This window comes from Echeneis naucrates, chromosome 24, assembly GCF_900963305.1.
Source record: "Echeneis naucrates chromosome 24, fEcheNa1.1, whole genome shotgun sequence".
Lineage (NCBI taxonomy): Eukaryota > Metazoa > Chordata > Actinopteri > Carangiformes > Echeneidae > Echeneis > Echeneis naucrates.
The window spans coordinates 2,998,585-3,018,044 of NC_042534.1; the positions used below are offsets into that span (position 1 = coordinate 2,998,585).

General features: G+C 42.2%; 1 protein-coding gene across 2 annotated transcripts; it reads right to left on the bottom strand.

Moving 5' to 3' along the window:
- Positions 1–678: 678 nt before the first annotated feature.
- On the bottom strand, positions 679–19,142 carry cad (carbamoyl-phosphate synthetase 2, aspartate transcarbamylase, and dihydroorotase). Of its 2 annotated transcripts, none has more exons than XM_029496340.1 (44): positions 18,689–19,142; positions 17,731–17,870; positions 17,260–17,389; positions 16,840–16,982; positions 16,356–16,497; positions 15,781–15,952; positions 14,908–15,093; positions 14,702–14,811; positions 14,303–14,445; positions 13,970–14,101; positions 13,506–13,739; positions 13,155–13,376; positions 12,818–13,006; positions 12,582–12,706; positions 12,204–12,337; positions 11,771–11,883; positions 10,959–11,123; positions 10,782–10,867; positions 10,430–10,676; positions 10,167–10,265; positions 9,680–9,904; positions 9,356–9,538; positions 8,993–9,211; positions 8,721–8,888; positions 8,439–8,621; positions 8,151–8,255; positions 7,780–8,028; positions 7,579–7,660; positions 7,149–7,315; positions 6,802–6,966; positions 6,422–6,553; positions 5,957–6,158; positions 5,614–5,804; positions 5,363–5,503; positions 5,160–5,246; positions 4,876–5,017; positions 4,559–4,743; positions 4,376–4,450; positions 4,030–4,242; positions 3,823–3,948; positions 3,545–3,700; positions 3,262–3,363; positions 2,907–3,001; positions 679–1,982 (listed from the first exon to the last, which is right to left on the bottom strand). In XM_029496340.1, exons 1-44 carry the CDS (start codon positions 18,777–18,779, stop codon positions 1,883–1,885), a joined length of 6,696 nt encoding a protein of 2,231 aa, XP_029352200.1. In that variant the 5' UTR covers positions 18,780–19,142; the 3' UTR covers positions 679–1,882. The 2 variants fall into 2 exon arrangements, with proteins under 2 accessions (XP_029352200.1, XP_029352201.1); XM_029496341.1 differs by having other exon boundaries at positions 5,142–5,246.
- Positions 19,143–19,460: the final 318 nt, after the last annotated feature.

Sequence of the window (19,460 nt, forward strand, 5' to 3'; positions counted from 1 at the left end):
AATACTACAGTCTAGATATACTCCAAGATAAGTAAAAATCCTGCGATAAAAATCTAATTTCATTCTAAAAGTTTGGGCAGTTAAAGGAGTAAAAATATACTTGCAAATGATTTCTTACCGTTAAACTCGTTTGGTTCAGGACACTATGTAAAATAAACAAGCAGTAAGTATTCCAGCTCATATAATCATTTGTAAATAAACCTTACATATTGTTTGGCAGCTGGCATCATACTTATGAGAGAATCATAATATTTTTCTTATGTATTGCATATTTATAATGGGCGAATGAGCCACTCAATTAAAATTTTATTTGCTGTTCACACCAAGAAAGCCTTCCTTGGTCTTGATTCAGCTGAAGTGTTACAGCAGAAAAACTAAACTTTTTTTGACTTTCTGTAAATAGTATTTATTCCCAGTCTTATGATCAGATTGTCTCATGGTGTAAAAGTGGAAAGCCACTTAAACAAAGAAAACTTTTCACATATTTATTTTTGCCAGGAGCTGCTGTTATTTACTGACAGTATTAGTATGTCTCATGTGATAGATATGAAGGGCAAATCAAACCACCGATGGTGAAAACTCAAGTTATTTCTTTATTTATTCACACAGTACAAACACTCATCAAAACGTCTTACATAAATTATCATTTTCCAATTTTTATTGGAAAAAAAAAAAGGTCACAAACTCTCACAGCAATTGAGACAATTACCCTTAAACCGTTAAATAAACAGACAAGAGAACATTTATCGGCACGTTCTTTCAATTTATGTCATACATTCAAGAAAAGGTCAGAAAAAACTAAAATAAATTGAAAGTTACCGACATTTTAACGGAACGTTTATATTCTAACCGGCGCATCTTTTGCAGACTTTACGGCTCTTATTTAGCGGCACAGGAAATTCAGACCAATAGCAGCCATTGTACGTCAGTTCACGTGATACCACTCAGCCAATCATAGCGCAAGATATATATACATACGGCGGACAGACAGAATAAAAAGGGAGGACACCAGAGAGGACTTTAATTGATTAGATAATTGGGTTATTTCAGTGCGGACACTGAAGTATAAGGCACTGGGTCAATTCAGTCTCTGCACTTCTTTAAAGGGGAGAGAATGAAGAGGTAAATCTGTTTAAAAGTTAAAATGTTACAATTGTTTATTATGAAGAAAACAGGGGAAAGAGCTGTGAAACTGAGCTAACAAAAAAGAAACTTTAACATTTGATTTTCTCAAAAAATGTAAGCCACTCTGAGAGGTCCCGAAAGCTGTTATGTATTGCTTATTATAGCCCTTATTTTCCTTGAAAAAATATTTAATAATTATTGGAGGTCTTATTTATGATCCTTTGCCTGAGGAAATTGTACCTGTAGAATAGAAAACTGCAATAAACCAAGCTGCAGGCAGTTATTGTCTCACTTCTCCCTCTTACCTTATTTTTTGGTCCCTTTGAAGTTATATAAATAAGGGAAGAAATAAGAAACACCAACTATTAACTAATGCAAAAAACAAACTAAGATTGTTGTTGGTTCTAAAACTGTCAAGAAGTTTTTTGGAAAATGTTTGTGGTTTAGGGACATATAGTTTTAAAGCTGACATATGAAAGACAAACACACACACACACACACACACAGACACACACCCAAAATAACAATGGAAAAAGTGGCCTTTGTAACTGGAAAAGCGTAGCGTCAGGTTGCAGCACGATACAGCAGACTCAATTGCAAGTCTTCATGTTTATTAAAAGTACCTAACACTCCTTTTAGGACCGAACTCTGCGTTGTTCTATTTCAGGAGCAAACACAAAGTCCCTGTACCTAACATTTTATCAATACTACTCACAACTGTTAAACCATTTGCGTTACAAATCAGCAGCAGATGAATTTATCTTCCCAGTACGGTGGCCAGCAGGGCCATTCGGATGTACATGCCGTTCTCCGCCTGACGGAAATATGCTGCTCTTGGGTCTGTGTCCACCTCCACACTATGAGAAGGAAAATAAATAAATAAATAAAAGAAAGTGAAATAGAGCATTTTAGCTGATGTGGAAAATCGATCACAGCAATATAATGTCTAGCTAATAACCCGGTGTGGCATAATAGATAAAATATTAAATTTATTTATAAATACATTTCTACTTCAAGCAACATGTTCCATGTATAACTGATTAGCTAACTGACAAAACATTTAATCATTCACATCAATTTTTAAAGAAACCAAGTCCAAAGTCCAAATATTTCCCAATTCCATTTTTGGGTCTTTGGACTTTTTGACTTAGAAAAACTTTAGGTCCTCAAAAAGGCAATTTGTTTAACAACACAGAAACATACAGACACATTAAAAGCACATCAAACTAAATAATCTAAGATCACCTGTAGCAGCTGTCATAAATATTACTGTAGTCCAGGCAGGCATTAAAGTGCATTAATAACAACTGTCATAAACAAAACAAACAAATCAAAAATTTCAATGTCATCCTGGAGAAACATTGGACATGATAATTATCGTTTTCTAACATGCAGATTAGGTTGGTAGAGAAATGTCTTCGTTTTAGCCCAGCACAAATTTACATTACCAGGTTTTACACACAGGGATCATGTATGAGCAAGAGAACCTACAGTTCCAAAACAATGAGACGAATTTCCAGCTGCAAAACATATTAAGACCTCTCAAACCTGGTGCAGTCAAGTGCTTAGTTGAATGTAATCTAATCAGTACAGCTCTTGCAAACCACCAGAATCGTCATATTGCTGCACTGGTCTGACAAATAAGATTTGCTTTGGGACATTATGAGACCCCAAGAAGAAAAATATATTCAAAAACAAAAGGATGAGCTGGAGACAAGCTGCTTCCTCAAAAGGAGCGGACATTTTACTGAGAAAGTGTAATGGTGCTGAAAGGGCCTTACCTGATTTCATTGACTCTGGGCAGTGGATGCATCACCACCATCTTCTTTTTTGCGACTGTCATGATGTGTGGAGTGAGGATGAACTGACCAAAACACTAAGTGAGGAAAAAAAACAACAAAAAAAAAAAAGAATCACACAGCTGAGAGGAAGAGTCATAACCTTCAGAAAACACAGCATACATTTCTAACCTAGTATAACCCAAAATGTGATTTACAATTAAATTAGATCATTAAAGTCTTCATTAAACTGCTAAAAAAAAAAATCTAATTTAAAAGGCATGATTTACTTTAAAGATGTCCAAACACTATTTGTTGAGCGTAATCCAAAGAGACCAAGTACAAACAGCTGACTTACGGCCTTGTACTCCTCCTCAGATGCAAATCTCTCCTTCTGGATCCTGGTCATGTAGAGGACGTCAGTCTCAGGCAGAGCTTCTTCAATACTTTCAAACTCCTCCTGCAAACAGTTAAGAAGGCACCATCTCTTTTATTCTAGGTCAGCTACATCTTTTGTCCCACTCAGAAAACATCTTTCAGGGAACATTACTGAAAAGCATGTTTAAACTTTAAGCAAACCAGATATCTTATTGTAACATCTGTCATTATGCTGAATCTTTCTGTGCATTTAGTGTCCTTACCTGTTTGATGCCCTTTGAGGCCACATAGTTGATAATGTCTGCTGGCATGTGAAGGTTTTTGGGAGCCACGTAGCGCAGGGTGATGCGGTACTGGGTCAGCAGTTTGGCAAGGGAATGGACTGTGCGGCCGTGTTTCAGATCACCAACCATTGTTATCTGATGGAAAAAATAATTTTTTTAATTAAATTATTTTCTATACAGACTTGTAGGAGGTTAAAATGTCTGAGGATTCAAGGATTAACATTTATCTGTCCACAACCATCTTTTCTGGCACTCACCGTCATGCCGTTGACCGTCCCCAGCTCCTCTCTGATGGTGAAGACATCCAGCAGGGCCTGGGTTGGATGTTCACCCACACCGTCTCCTGCGTTGATCACGGGCTTGCGGCAATGACGGGATGCATTCTAAAACCAGCAGTAGAAACATTAAAATTAAAAATCCTGAAGAGCCTGAGCATGTTTGTCCAAGTTCAGCCCAAAACCCACCTCAACAGCTCCAGGTGTTGGATGTCGCAGCACGAGTACGTCAGCGTAGCAGCTCATGGTCTGAACAGAGTCGGCCAGCGATTCTCCTTTTTGTGTGGATGAGGTGGATTCGCAGAAGTGGACGACTGAGCCGCCCAGACGCTGCATGGCTGCAGCAAAGGAGCTGCTGGTACGAGTGCTGACCTCGTAGAACATTGACGCCATCACCTTGCCCTAGGCAGTAAGAAATAAGAGGCTACTTACCAGACTGAACATACTTCTGAGGACATGCAAAGGTTTATCTAGTCTGTGTGTTTGTAACTTAAAGAGAAACAACAAGAGGAAGGCTTTTCTGACGATGCTGTACCTTCAGTACTTCCAGGGGTCGCTCCTTCTGAACCATTAAACGCAGATTGTGGGCAACATTGAAAAGGTGGGAAATCTGAAACAAAGACAACACATGAGCTGAAAGACAACTTGCATAGACACCATTATTTTGTTAATTAATAATAATAGTTGGCGAATCTTATCTCATATCCACTAAAGTCACCTGTTCTTTGCTGAACTGCCTGACAGACAGGATGTGCTGGCCAATCAGTGGGTGCAGCAGGGGAGATGTCTGGAAGTGAGACACAGGTATCTGACCTGGTCCTGACTGAGGGGACAGCAGCCTGGACAATGGAGGAGGGTGGCTGTAAGCGTCGCCGGCTCCGGTGGGAGGGAGCATGACCATCTCTACAGTGGGCAGAATAAAAAAAAATGCCAAGTACTTAAACACAGAAAACTTTCAAGTACTAAATTAACGTCTAAGACACTTAGACATGAATGAATGGAGGATGTCATGTAGCATTATGGGAGTTGTAGTACCTGGTGGCAGTCCAGGATCAGATGAGCGGTGGGTGCGGGGCGGCAGCAGGTAGCGTCCCTCTCCTGGGCCACGCCGCGGGCTTGGTGCTCGAGTCCGGACAAGGCCCTCACGAGGAGGAGTGGGACGGGAGTGCTCTGGAGTCTGAACCGCAGGAAGTGAAGTAAAAACACAAGTTTAGACTAAATTTATACAACAGCAGATGAGCACAGGGGATACAACAGTCATGTACAGTCTCAGGCTTAAGCCCGGTGTTGGTCTATACTACTTTAGTGACTTTCATTACCACGGGGCCTTCTTTAACGGGCTCAGGAGGAATAGAAGCAGCTGGCCACGTCTTCACATCTTCACCATAACCTGGCGGAACCAATAACTAAGACAGAGACATATTATCAATATTATTAGTAATATGGACACCAAAAAAAGGGCGAAAATCTTTTCGATTAGACAGAACGACGTGACTGTGAATCTGTGTGTATTATTGCTCACCTGTCCATCGATATATGCCACCTCTCCACGTAGAACCACACGGCGGACTTTACCCTTCACCTTGAGACCTTGGAAAGGTGTCCATTTGGACTTGGTGAACTGCATGGCCTGAGGAATAACCCACTCCTGCTCTAAGTCCACCTGTCAGCAAAGAGACAGTCCCCAAGTGACCAAAATTTAAGTCTGAAGGGATTTATCTATGCCAATCTAAGAATTCAGTTCCATAAATAGTCCTAGGTGTTTGCTTTTACCTCCACATAGGTGTTTTCCTGGATGGGCAAGTTGAAGATCTTGCGTGGGTTGTCGTAGAGACGTCTGATTATGTCATCCAGAGTCAGACGGCCATCACTGACGGCAGTGAGCAGCAGCGGCAGCATCGTTTCCAGGCCAGGGTAACCTGGAGGAGGGAAGTCACTCATCTTCTCCTCAACAGAGTGAGGTGCTAACAACATAATGAACACAATTTTACACAACTGACAATACCAGATCCAACACAAAGAGAAAATGACACCACAATTTAACCTTCACTTCAGCTAAAGGATCGACATGTCAACTTATTTTGTGATTAACTGCTGAAACATAGAAAGGACTCACCATGGTCTGTGGCAAAGCAGTCGATGATGTCCATGTTTTCCCAGAGAGCCTCCATGTCCTCATGGGTGCCCAGCATGGGCCGGACCTGTGCCCATCCATTGCCAATGTCAGGCACATTCTCCTCACACAGGAAGAGGTGATGAGGCGCGACCTCACATGTGACCTGGATGCCCTTTTGCTTGGCGGCACGAATGATCAGGATCTGAAAGAGGCAAGAAATTTTAACATTCCTGAGATCCACTATGAATGAAGTAAAGATGTGTTCTTCTCCACGACAGGTACGGTGCATGTACAAGAACAGCTAATAATAAACTTCAAGTTTTAGAAATCAACAATTTTTTTCTTTTTAGTTGTTCTATGTGCTCTTTGTACCGGTTGTGTTTTAAGTCATTTTTGCTGTCTGTAAAATTTGATTTTGAATAACAAATAAACACACATACAAAAAAAAGAAAAACAGCCTTTCACCTCCTCCTTCTTGGCCACGTGGCAGATGTGAACTGGTCTCTGGTAGAGCTGAGCCACCATCAGAATTGCAGCCACCGTTTGTTTCTCAGCATGAGCCACGATTGGCATCTGCTTGGGCCACTTCTCAAAATGCTTTAAACAGAACCAGACGATCAGATTAGTCCACGGGGTGTGAAAATAAGACAAGCCTCCAGCTGCTCCTAATACAGAAGCAGGTGAAGTGCATTCAGATGCAGTCCCACTCAGGGCCACTAGATGTTGACTGCAATTTCCCAGACTCCACTCATCATTCTCTCCTCCAGCCTTCAAGCCAATAACATTTTGTCCAGAGAGATTCTTAATTAAAATAATGTAAATACTTGTTCTGCGATTCAGCCTACCTCCATCCAGAGAGAGACATTGTCCATCTTGAGTGTGGAGTATGTGTCATTCAGGTACATCTTCAGACCAGCGGCCTGGCTGGCGATGGATGGCAGGACAGCAGCGTTGTCTGAAGCAGCGCCCAGATACAGAGCGTAGTCACACCTACAGCCCATTTTGGCCAACTGATGGCGACAGCCACACAAAATACATCTATCACATACATGTAAAATACAGTAGGGGACATTTTGTGAGGCATTTGTGTTGACCTACTAAGACAAGAGCACCAACACTTAATTGTCATTGTGATTAGAGAAATGAGACACAATTTAATGAACAGAAATGATAAATAGAAATGTGGACACACCTTCTGTACCATCGCCAGAGTATTGGCATCAGTGATGGCTGGGGAAGTGTTGGGCATCGCACACACCATCGTCACTCCTCCTGCCAGAGCAGCTGCCGTACCAGAGGAGAAGTCCTCTTTGTGTGTGGCACCAGGCTCCCGTAGATGAACATGCACATCGATCAGGCCTGAAGATAATATTTCAATATAGATTTACATTCAGGCCTCTTCCTGGTTTTCATCATACTCAGGATACAAGCTAGTCAACAGTGTGAAAAGTTGAAGAATTATCTCACAGATGTGTTGTCTCATTAATTCCCCTATGACAAATGATCACTTAGTCTAAAAGATGAAACCAACAGCGGAGAAAAAGTCCTCCCACCATTTACTATCAGGCAGAGAGGAGTAACACAATTTAACCAAGTGGCCTCGGCTGGTTGCAGTGACTCACCAGGGAGACGGACCAGCTTCTGGGAGGTCATGCTGTCAATGTGAGTTTTTACTGGCGGACTGCTACCGATCTGATGTAGAGCCTGCAACACCCCAGTGTACTTCATTTATGTTCCCCTCCAACTGAAGGTCACTATTTCAAACATTGTACCGCAAGTTTGAAAAGCAAAAAAAATGTAATTTAAGGGACGAGACGTCTTACCTGAACAAAGAGTTTTGTGCACTTGATATCGATGATGAGCGGCACAGAGTAGTCGATGGCCATGCGCCTCGTCCTGTAGCCTTTGGTGACAAAGGAGGAGAGTCGGCGACCTCCGCTGTTCCTCATGGAGAGGTTGACGACCAGGTCAAAGTGGTTCTCCTCCAGGTAGTTCATGATGCTGCGCTGTTTCTCCTTAGTGGGACACTCACTGTCATCCTCCTCTTCAAATGGCCAATCCACTGCTGTCACCTGGAAGAGGTATTAGATCAGGCAGGAAATGTTGATGCTTAACACAAGAGACTAAGGGCTAAATATTTAAACCTTAAATAAACCCACGTCCATAAAGTTTTGAGAATCATGTTTCCTGTTACCTTGACTCCGTGCTCTGTGTAGTAATCAGCAGTGCCCAGACTGGCATACAGGTCGTAACCTAGAGTCTCCAGAGTTTGGACAGTGGGCAGCAGCTCATTTTTGTTCTGCAAACGAACACACACACACACACGTTGGTCCAAAAATAATCCAGCTAATATTCAACTTAAAGAGCTCAATTTAAAACTGAAAAAAGCTGGCTGCCTCTCATTCTTAAGGTGACTCCTTGTTTTTTTTGTGGCAAATAATTAAGACATTTTGAAGACAAGAACATTTTCTGTAATTTATACCTTATAGCTGCCAATGGAGAGCAGAATATTCTTCTTGGGGATCTTGAAGCCCGTGGAGAGCATGGCTTTGAGGTAAGCTTCATATCTGTTTTCCCCAAAACAGGCAACCTCTCCGGTGCTGGTCATCTCCACGCCGAGCACCACATCAGCTCCAGCCAGCCGAGAGAATGAAAACTGAGGAACCTGATGTGCATGTTGCTTATAGTTAGTGGAAAGACTCAAACTGGAGTACCACAGGTCTTGCTAGCTATAAAAGGCCTAAAGGGCTATGATTTCGGTTACCTTCACTCCCACAACCCCCTTTCCTCTCATTAGACCCACAGGCTCCACGTCCTCTCTCATGATGGCCTGCGTTGCCAGGGCAACAAGGTCCACACCCAGCGTCTTGGACACAAATGGGAAGGATCGAGACACTCGGACGTTGCACTCAATCACTTTCAGTTGGTCATCCTGTTATAAAAACAGACCTCCTGTTACATCACATCAACAGCCACGATATTTCAAATCACACCCAACTCAAACTGATGTGGATGAAAGTCCAAAAGGTTTCTCACCTTGGCAATTAGTTGAAGGTTGAAAGGTCCAGTGACCTGGAGCTCCTGACCAATGGCGTGGACGATCATCTTGATCCTGTCGATAGTTTTCTGATTCAGATCCTGAGGTGGCGTCACCAGTGTGGCATCACCAGAGTGAACGCCTGCATTCTCCACATGTTCAGACACTGCGGTGGCCATCACCACCCCCTCACAAGCAACTGCATCTACATCTATCTCCTGAAAAGCAAGAGAAAAGCATGCATTTAACTCTTATCACCATTAAATACACAAAATTCACCATTGCCATTATCATCATTTATAAATGAAGTGATCTGAGCTGCTCCAAGAGCAGTTAACTACTACAAGTCCATGATTTCAAACCTTGGCCTCCTGTATGAATTTGGAGATGACGACCGGATGTTCCTTGGAAACAGCCACAGCATTACTCAGGTATTTCACCAAGTCACTGTCGCTGTAGGCAACATTCATGGCTGCTCCACTGAGAACATAGGAGGGACGAACAAGGCAGGGATAACCGACTGTCTCACAAAACTTCACAGCAGACTGGAGGGAAAAGAAATGGGGAAAATATGAAAATTTTATTTACACTGCATTTTGTCATTCTGAGTTAAAGAAAAATGCCTCCAAACTAAAAAGTGTGATGAGTTTTTAGACTGTATTCCAACCTAAATCTCATCTGTTTACCTCTGTGTCAGAGAGCTCCTTCCACTGTGGCTGGCTGATGCCGATGGTGTCCAGCATTCGGGAAAACTTGAACCTGTTCTCGGCACAGTCAATGAACTCTGGAGACGTTCCCAGGATGCGACACTGCTGACGGTGCAGCGACATGGCGATGTTATTGGGCAGCTGGCCTCCCATAGACAGGATCACTCCTTCTGGGTTTTCCCGCTCATAAATGTCCATCACCACCTGGAACAGGTACAAGAAGCTTATTAATTTACAATTGTCAAAAGGGAACCCAAAAACAAAACTTTCATTGGTATTTGACAGCCATTTTTTTTTTTTATACAAAGTTGATAGTTCATCTTTTTTGTGATCAAAGTCTTTTGTGATCATAGTCTTTAATTCAATAGTTGTTTGTTTCTTCTTTCTTATTAATTGAGTTCTATCAAGTTAGTCTTCAATCTCGCATCCTGTTTCTTAAATATAAAAAAAGCTCAATGCTGCTCACCTCAAAAGAGATTTCATCAAAGTAGAGACGGTCACACATGTCGTAGTCTGTGCTGACGGTTTCAGGGTTGTAGTTCACCATGATGGTCTTATAACCCATCTGAAATAAATGGGAAAACATGATTGATCAATATTAACCAGCTTGAACATAATTTTTTAATCATTTAATAAATTACATGCATTGACATCCGTTTCAGCCATTACGTCCCACAGCTCCTAATTCAGCAAAGAAAAAGTTGAAGACGAATCAGGAAGAGGACTTACTTTCCTGAGCTCTGTGATGCACCCAACTGCACACCAATCAAACTCCACGCTGCTGCCAATGCGATACACACCGGAGCCGATCACCATGACGTGCTGGTCCTTGAAGGCCAGATCGTTCTCTGTGCCGTGGTAGGTCATGTACAGGTAGTTGGTGTAGGCGGGCCATTCAGCCGCCACAGTGTCGATCTGCTTCACCACAGGCAGGATGGCCCAGTCGTGTCGCAGCTTTCTCACCGCCAGCTCGGTGCTGCAGGAAGAAAACACAGATTTGTCTCAATGAGTTCTTGTTCCATCTAATCATACAAAGTACAGATGTATTGATACAGAGGTTATTATTGACTTCCCAACCCACCTCTGGATAGCCAGTGCTATCTGCTTGTCTGAAAAGCCCAGCTGCTTGGCCTTCCGCATCACCTCTGGAGGCATGGTGCTCTCGTCCTGGAAGAACGTTGACACAAACTGTTACTGAGAAAAACTGGTCATTTCTTTCCCCGCCAGGCTATGGACCTTGATCCTTCCTTGACCTAACCTGGTTGTACGATTCCAGGAGACGCTCATGGTCAGCTATGTTTTTCATCTTATGCAGGAACCAGCGGTCAATCTTTGTGAGCTCGTACAGCTGGTCCACCGTGTAACCGGCTTTGAACGCCGCAGCCAACACAAAGATACGCTTGTCTGTGGGTGTCTGCAGCTCCTGGTTAAAAAAAAAAAAAAAAGAAAAAGGGGGCAAAAAAAAGGCAAAAATGCATTTAACACAGATAAATTATTTTATTTGACAGATAAAAGTAAAATAAGTCTAAAAGCTATTCATATATAAATTAAAATAATAAAATTTAATGTTTATCATCTATCGCATTCTGCTTCTAATCTTGCTTTAATAAAGTAAAGTTTCTTAAACTAAAGTTGTATTATTGAAGTTTTATTATAATGACAGTTTGCTGATCACACATCAGCACTTTAGCTGGCACACTTGATTTTGTGATTCATTGTGGGCTTTCCCTACATACCAGTAGGAAGAAACTATTTTTCAGGTAATGTAGAGCTCAGAAATTAAAACTGACACAATGTGACTATTTTTATTTTGCAGTTTTAGCTTTCAGGTGTGGACAGAAAATAGTCAAATAAAATTTTCTTCAAAATGCAATATTAACAAAACATACAAAGAAACAAAAACTTTAAAAAAAAAAAAAAGGCCTCTTCATAGACAGCCTTCACCTCAACTTACCTTGTGGTGACTGAAAGGGCAATTTGATGCTACGTAAATAATAGATACTGAACAACTGGCCACAGTAACTCTGCAGGTATCAACAGAAGAAACATTTAACAGTTACAGGTTTTTACCTTTTCAGAGACAGGCTTAATAGTGTGGTCAAAGCCAACACAATTCTCATCCACCATCCTAAGAGCTTTCTGGAAAGCTTCCTCAAAGCTACGGCCGATAGCCATCACCTCACCTGTAAGGGACAATATTGAGATGTCTATCATAATAACAGATGACTAATCTTCAGAGCTGAGCTCACTGTGCTGTTTCAGTGATCCATGCTTTGTAGACTGTAAAAAAAACAAAAAAAAACAAACAAACAAAAAAAAAAAAAAACTCTTGCTGCACCAGCATTTAACTCCCTGACTGACTCATATTTATAAAAAAGCAGCATTACGTGTGAACGAAAAGATTTAATCAAATGCTTGTTTCTTTTTCTTTTTTTTTAGTATGCAAGCATGCTCTTCAGCAATAATGAGACACTTCTGTTACGTCCAATCTCTTCCATCTTACCAACGCTCTTCATCGAGCTGCCAATCTTTGTGGACACCCTGAGGAACTTGCTGAGATCCCAGCGGGGTACTTTTACCACACAGTAGTCCAAACTGGGCTCAAAGTTTGCTGTTGTTGAGTTGGTTACAGAGTTCCTACAGAAAGTACAATCACAGATTTCTGAGTGAGTTTTAACAGTTTAAAAAAGACAAAAATAAAGTGTGACAAAATGCTTGTCCTGATCAGAGTTTTCTAAACAGTCTTTACTGCATTATTGGCTTAAACATTACAGACATAAGACTAACCACAGGCTAAATAAAGCTCAGAACATGCCGCTCACTAGATCACAGACAATACTGTTCTCCACATATTTATTTTTGATGATCTATGGTGACATACTTGAGCTGTGGCAGAGGGATCCCTAGGCCAAGTTTAGCTGCCACGTAGGCCAGAGGGTAACCGGTAGCCTTGCTGGCCAGAGCCGAGCTTCGCGACAGACGGGCGTTCACCTCAATGATGTAGTACTGCAAAATCAGCACATACACAGGTTGTCACAAAACTATGTGTGAGAGTGCATTTGTTCCCAATCCCAAGACTTAACCTTTGTGTATGTGTGTGTTAATCTTCATATGTACCTGCTCTGATTCAGGGCTGAGAGCATACTGGATGTTACACTCTCCCACGATGCCAAGGTGCCTGATGACTTTGATGGCCGTGTTCCTCAGCATGTTGTACTCATGATCATTGAGCGTCTGACTGGGCGCCACCACAATGGACTCCCCAGTATGGATGCCCAGAGGGTCAATATTTTCCATATTACACACCTAAACAAGAAAGATGAATGACCACCTGTCAACTATCAAATGACACCTAAGCTACATACAATGTAAGGCAGTGTACACAGTGGCAACAATAGCGTTAATGTTAGACTTATCGTAAATAGATTATTTATCTTTTGTTTTATTTACTCACGGTGACACAGTTGTCGTAAGCATCACGGACCACCTCATACTCAATCTCCTTCCAACCCTTGAGGGATTTGTCGACCAGCACCTGAGAGGTGTGTGCAAAGGCTGACGTCACCAGAGCAGTTAGCTCCTCTTTGTTGTTGGCGAAGCCAGATCCCAGGCCACCGAGAGCAAACGCTGAACGGACCAGGACAGGATAGCCTAGACGTTCAGCAGCTGCTACTGCCTAGCAAAGGAAAAAGAAGAAGGTAAATTTGTACAATTTAGACACAGAAGTTGGATAAAACAAATAAACAGGAGCCGTGTTTTGGTGGAATGTAGGTGAAGATTTTGGGTTTGATATATTTCTCCTCACCTGCTCCACAGACAGGGCAGCTTCACTGGGAGCCACATGCTCATTGATCTCCTCCATTTTTTCCACAAAGATCTTCCTGTCCTCGGTCATCTCAATGGAGGCTACTGGTGTTCCCAGAACCTTAACCTTATATTTCTCCAGGACACCAAGCTTGGTCAACTCCACGCCACAGTTCAAGGCCGTCTGACCACCAAAGGTCAGCAGAACGCCGTCTGGGCGCTCATTTTTTATCACCTGCAGCAAAAACAGACAGGAAGAATTCATACCACATGAATTTAAATATGTTCAGATTGAAATGCTATGTTCGGATTATTGGCTGTGAGTTTGGGGTAGTTGAAACACTAACTACCCCAAACCAAAAGTACACAACATTTTGATCCCAGCCAGGCATCTAAAAAACTTTGGCTTTCCACATCAATAAACACACTGTGTCAATTAAAGACTTCAGCAAATAGAATTTGTACCTGGGTGACATACTCCGGAGTGATGGGCAGGAAATAGACTTTATCAGCCAGGCCTTTGGACGTCTGGACAGTGGCAATGTTGGGGTTGATCAGCACAGTCTGGATGTTCTCTTCTTTCAAAGCCTTGATAGCCTGGAATACAGAACAAAAGAAGATCAGGCGCAATACTGGCTGACTTAGCCAAACAGTAACATTATCATCATTGATTTATCCTCGCTCATTTTCCTGCAGCTTAAGCTTATTTTTGTCTCCTTTATGGATTTGTGTTCTCCAACTCTCATACTAATCAGAACAGCTGCAGTACTCTGATAAAAGAAGTTCTCTTTCACAGACCTGAGAGCCTGAGTAGTCAAACTCTCCAGCCTGGCCGATGGACAGTCCTCCAGAGCCCAGGATCAGAACCTTCTTGGGTCGAACTACATCTTCTGGCTTCATGGTCCCAGGGAAGGTGAGATGCTCCAAAAGACGCTGCTTCACTGCGGAGTGGGAAGAGAGAAAAAAAAAAAAAAAAAAAAAAAAATCAAATATTACACTGAAGTGTGTTCAACTGTTGAGGCTAAAAATGCCCAAACATCAACAATTTGCAAATAAATGCAAGCCTTTAAAATCCTTTGTATGGTTTAATTATAATGCTAACACATCAGTTCCCCTTAGAAAGGTGATGATAGAAAAGTGGTATGATTAAGAAGCTGAAATGAAAGAACAGATTTAAAAAACACTTTTTTTTTTTACCTGTTTTTGTAGCACTGCCCTCCTTGTGGTCTCTCACAGTATCAAGGAAGATGTCAAACAAGCTGACCAGATCTGTGGGACCGGCCATGTGCTCTGGGTGGAACTGAACACTGGGTGGGGGGGGGGTGAGCAAGGATTTAGTCACACCAAATTCTGGCACTTCTGGTGTGAATCATCTCCTCTTCCAGTGTTTCTAAGCACACTACCTGAACAGGGGTTTTGCGTTGTGTACAATCCCCTCGCTGGTCTGATCATTGGCGTTGGTGAAGAGAACGTCCCAGTCTTGTGGCAGGGTCTTGGGGTCAACAGCAAACCCGTGGTTTTGACTGGTGATGAAGCAGCGCCCTGTTCCATTGTGTATACAGGGCTGGTTGTGGCCACGGTTACCGTACCTGAAAATATGAAATCACATACTTAAGTTACCACGGCGCCATGGCTCATTTTGACATGTTGGCATCAGAAGAGACTTCTTGTTGTGTCTGAAGGTCAGGATGGCCAAGGAATGTTCCCATTAACTCACTTTAACTTGGTGCTGTTGTCTGTCCAGGTGGCAACAAAATTCCTGGAGGCTAATGGGAACATTCCCAGCCCATCCTGACCTTCACACTCCGCCTGATAAAGCAACTGTCAGTGGACTCTCAGGGGAATGAAAACTCTCTGACCCCAGCGGCGCTCTGTAGTGAGGGCAGAGTGCCCCATCTTATGCACTGGCTTGTTTGTTTTGTCTTTTTCATAACACGACCAGTCAGAGCGGCACTCTGCACCCATACAGGAGAAAGCCAGACTGCTGAGAACAGCAGAATCTGCATTTCCTATCAAAGCTCTCCCAAAAGAAAGAGTGTGGGTGTGAATGTCTCTGTATCTACGGACTTTTGATGACGTTTCCTGGCACAGGTCTCTGGGGGAACTAACTGTCTTTATCCTGCTCTGAAACATGGGTGCAAGTGGACAGTAAGCTTCAAATCACTTATCGTAATGAAAAATTATGATTTCAGAAGTTTTTTTCCTATAGCTTAATGTATGCAGCTGTTTTAATGTAAATATGATAATAATAATATTGTAGTATACAAGGTACTGACTTCATCTTGTAGGTTTTTGCTCCAATGACCAAAGAGAGCAGCTGGTGTCCAAGGCAGATACCAAAAAGTGGTTTAGGGCGATCCACGCTGATCACCTTTCTGACGTTGTTAATGGTGGCCTGACACAGCTGAGGATCCCCGGGGCCATTACTGATGAACAAACCATCAAAGTCTAGAAATGATCGAGGGGGGGAGGGGGAAAAAAAAAAAAAGTTGAATGTTGAAATGTATCACAATTGTCTGCTTCTCAGGCGTTCACCATCCTGAACTCTGGATAGTGGAGCATCGGAGGTAACAGAAAGGGAAATATGTCCTGCACTAAACTGCCCATTAATTGTAGGTGTCAGCGAGTCAGTCCCCCATCTGTTTCCTTGTATTGTTTAATGTTAGAGCAAGAAACTAAATCTAAAGCTGTTCTAAAAGACATTTCTGATACAGGAAACACAAATATCTATCATTTAACTTGTAAAATAACATTTTGTTCCTCAATGAACCAGCTGAGTGGTTTGTGCTTAGGACTGGATCTACCACATCATGGTTTAACACATATTTAACATTAGCAGTGTGTTACTGACCTGTGCTGTCCAATGGGTGGTCCCAGGGTACAACAGTAACACAGGCTCCTCTCTGAGCCAGGCACCGGATCTGGTTGTGTTTGATCCCACAGTCCACAGCCATGATTCGCAGGTTACCATTGGGGTTGTAAACTCTGGGCTCCTGAAATCAATCAAAGGAAGCATAACCATAGCGTTGACAGAAAAAAAGGGATGAAAACAAAAAAGAAAAAGAAAAATGGCCAACCACCAATGTCAGAACAAGGATATTTAACTTAAGTTATGAAAACAACAATCCAATCAATCCTTTCTTTGCTTGGACTATTATTCGTTTTAATTATGGGGTGTAATATCAAAGTTTTATTTCTTTATCATTAGTTACAGGGTTTTTGACATTCAGTTTTTCTTTTTATTCAAACCATGATCATTAAATTCCATTTTCTCCGCTTGAAAGTTATTTGTGCTGTTGTGAGTCAGTTACGATGATGTATTTAGGGTGGGTTACCTTCATGGAGACTTCCTGGACCAGGTTCCTCTGGTCAGGATTATCAAAAGGAATGCTGTCCTCAGGAGACCCGTCCACCACAAGCTTCCCCAGCATGGTGCCCTTCTCTCTGATCTTTTTAGTCAGACAGCGGGTGTCAATGCCTGAAGATCACAAAAAATAAGTCCCAAAGCAAAATAATGTTATCGGATTATCTTCTATTTGTTTTTTTGTTTTGTTCAAACAAACGAGTGATTTGTATATCATTTCATAAACTTGTTCTTGTTTATTTGACCTAATTAATCGTTTGGTTAAAATAATGGTTCATCAAATAATAATATAATAAGCATACTTTTGATTATAAAAAGTATCTTATGATAGATTTCTTCAGAATATTTAATAAATTATATTGTCTGTGTATGCTATATTCTAATTCCTAACCTTGCAGTCCAGGAATGCCTTGCTCTTTGAGCCATAGATCCAGGGACTTGACTGAGCTCCAGTGACTGGGACTCTCAGATAGCTCTCCGATAATCAGAGCAGCAGCGTGGATCTTGGACGACTCAAACCACTAAATAAGAGGAGAGAGGAGAGAACTACTGTGTGATGTTGGCATCAGACCATTTCTGCTCACCACTCTGTTGAGCATGACTCATACTGCAACATTGGGGATGGAAGAAACATCACATCAGAAGCCAACGTGGTTGAATTAGGACAATCTCTTTTATCCCACTCTTAGTTCTCCACTCAGAATAATCAGGGCAGTGAAATCTAGCACTTCTCAAGTATATAATCTTGTCAAGATAATAAGATAAGACTGACTGCAGGAATCCCAGAAGTCTGTAAATCATCTTGGCACAGAATGTATGCTTTGTGCTGTCCATACCCAAAAGACATAAAATAGTTGCTCACCTTGCTTAGTCCAAACTCTCCCTCTTCATTCTTTGGCACCCCATAGTTGCCAACCAAAGGATAAGTGAGGGTGAGCAACTGACAGCGGTAGGATGGGTCGGTCAGCGCCTCAGGGTAGCCCACCATACCCGTCTGAAACACTGACCCCACATAAAAAAAGATAATCATCTCAGGATGAACATTACATGATCCACACACAGTCACGTCTGTTTCACGCTCAGCAACAGGACTATAACATATGTGATGTGTAATATAGTTATACTCAATAATTGTTCAACTAAAACCACTTTTTCCATCAATACATAACAAGTGAGTGTACAAGTTATCATTATTTGCTAGTGTAAATATTTAATCAGACAATACCAGTTAATTGTCCATTAGTAACATTTGATGTTTTAATGTATTGTAGCCTATTTACTGGGAAGTCTGGAGTAAAACTGGGGATGAATTATTCCATACAAATGGAAAAACTGAACCACAAATCCCATTTGACGCCAAACTCCGCTGAAAATGTCATCACTTCTATGATGCCTTGCTCACAGGCAGAAGCACGCGGCACGCGGATGTGAATCACGCAATACACCCCGCCACTACTTCATTGTCTTTCATTCGGCCACGTGTATGAAGAGAAACAACTTTTAAATTGACAGAAATGGAGTTTGATCTCCGGGGTGGTGGTGGTTGTGTGTGTGTGTGTGTGGGGGGGGGGGGGGTCACAGGTTTAAGCGCCGAACCACCGTCATGGCACATGGAGGGTACGGCGATATGAACCATCCAAAAATATGTTTTAAAATAACAACAACAACCACCAAAACATCAATAAACAACAACACGAATAGTCTGAAGATATATCAAAACTTAGCTAAGTGCGCAGGCGGAATTTTCGGTGGCGGCACGGCCAAAGTGGCGCGTGTGAATTTCTAAGACTAAATCTAAATGTAATTATTTAGGTACTCACCAACTTCTCCGGACACGGACACGTCGGCTCCGAAGAGTTGGCCCCGAAACCTCGCCCCGTCCTCCAAAATCAAGGTTGCCATTTTTGCCATTTCTCGCCGGAGAGCTGCTTACCCGCCGGCTGTCGGTGCGGCCCGGGCTCCACGTGAACGTCTGGCGCGCGGAAGCCGGAGATGGAGGAGGAGGAAATAAATGACAACAACAAAAAAAATAAATAAAAAAATAAAAACGAGCAGAAATTACAGCTGCTGGATTATTTGGGAACCGGGTGGAAAATGACGGATAACCGCGGCCGACGAGGTGGATAAAAGCTGCTTCGTCTTCCTTTCTTTATTTTTTTATTTTTAATTTTTGGGGGTTTTTGCGGGATGGTCGGACGGCGAGGATTGAAGTGTCCCACACCTCCCTGAGCGGTGTGGAAGTGGGCCTCGGGTCCGGACCCGCAGTTTTGTCGCAGGGACACGTGTGCTTCCTCCGCCCCCTTCGCCTCTTCTACTGCCCGGCTCCGTGCGGTTCTCCAACCGGCCCGTCGAGTCGTCACTGCCCCTGGAGGTGCAGAGCGGAAAGCCTGTTACAGCACCACAAATATTTTATCATTGTTACGAGCCAAAAAAATATTCTTTTAAAATATAATATTCTGTGCTTATTTGTCCAGTATTTCTTCTTCACTGTCTTTGTTTTTATCACTATGTATATATAAAATAAGCAAATTCTTGTTGCCAGAGAACTCCAGTAATGATGAGTGTCTTCATAAATGTCCAAAAAACACAGTA

What these genes read in the sequence shown, in the direction of transcription:
- cad (XM_029496341.1), bottom strand. Translation starts at nt 18,779, where the DNA reads ATGGCAAAAATGGCAACCTTGATTTTGGAGGACGGGGCGAGGTTTCGG. An exon ending in CTGCCCTGTCTGTGGAGCAG is followed by an intron (nt 13,377 to 13,505) that starts GTGAGGAGAAAT and finishes TTCCTTTGCTAG; the next exon opens with GCAGTAGCAGCTGCTGAACG. An exon ending in GGCAGTTCAGCAAAGAACAG is followed by an intron (nt 4,451 to 4,558) that starts GTGACTTTAGTG and finishes TCTTTGTTTCAG; the next exon opens with ATTTCCCACCTTTTCAATGT.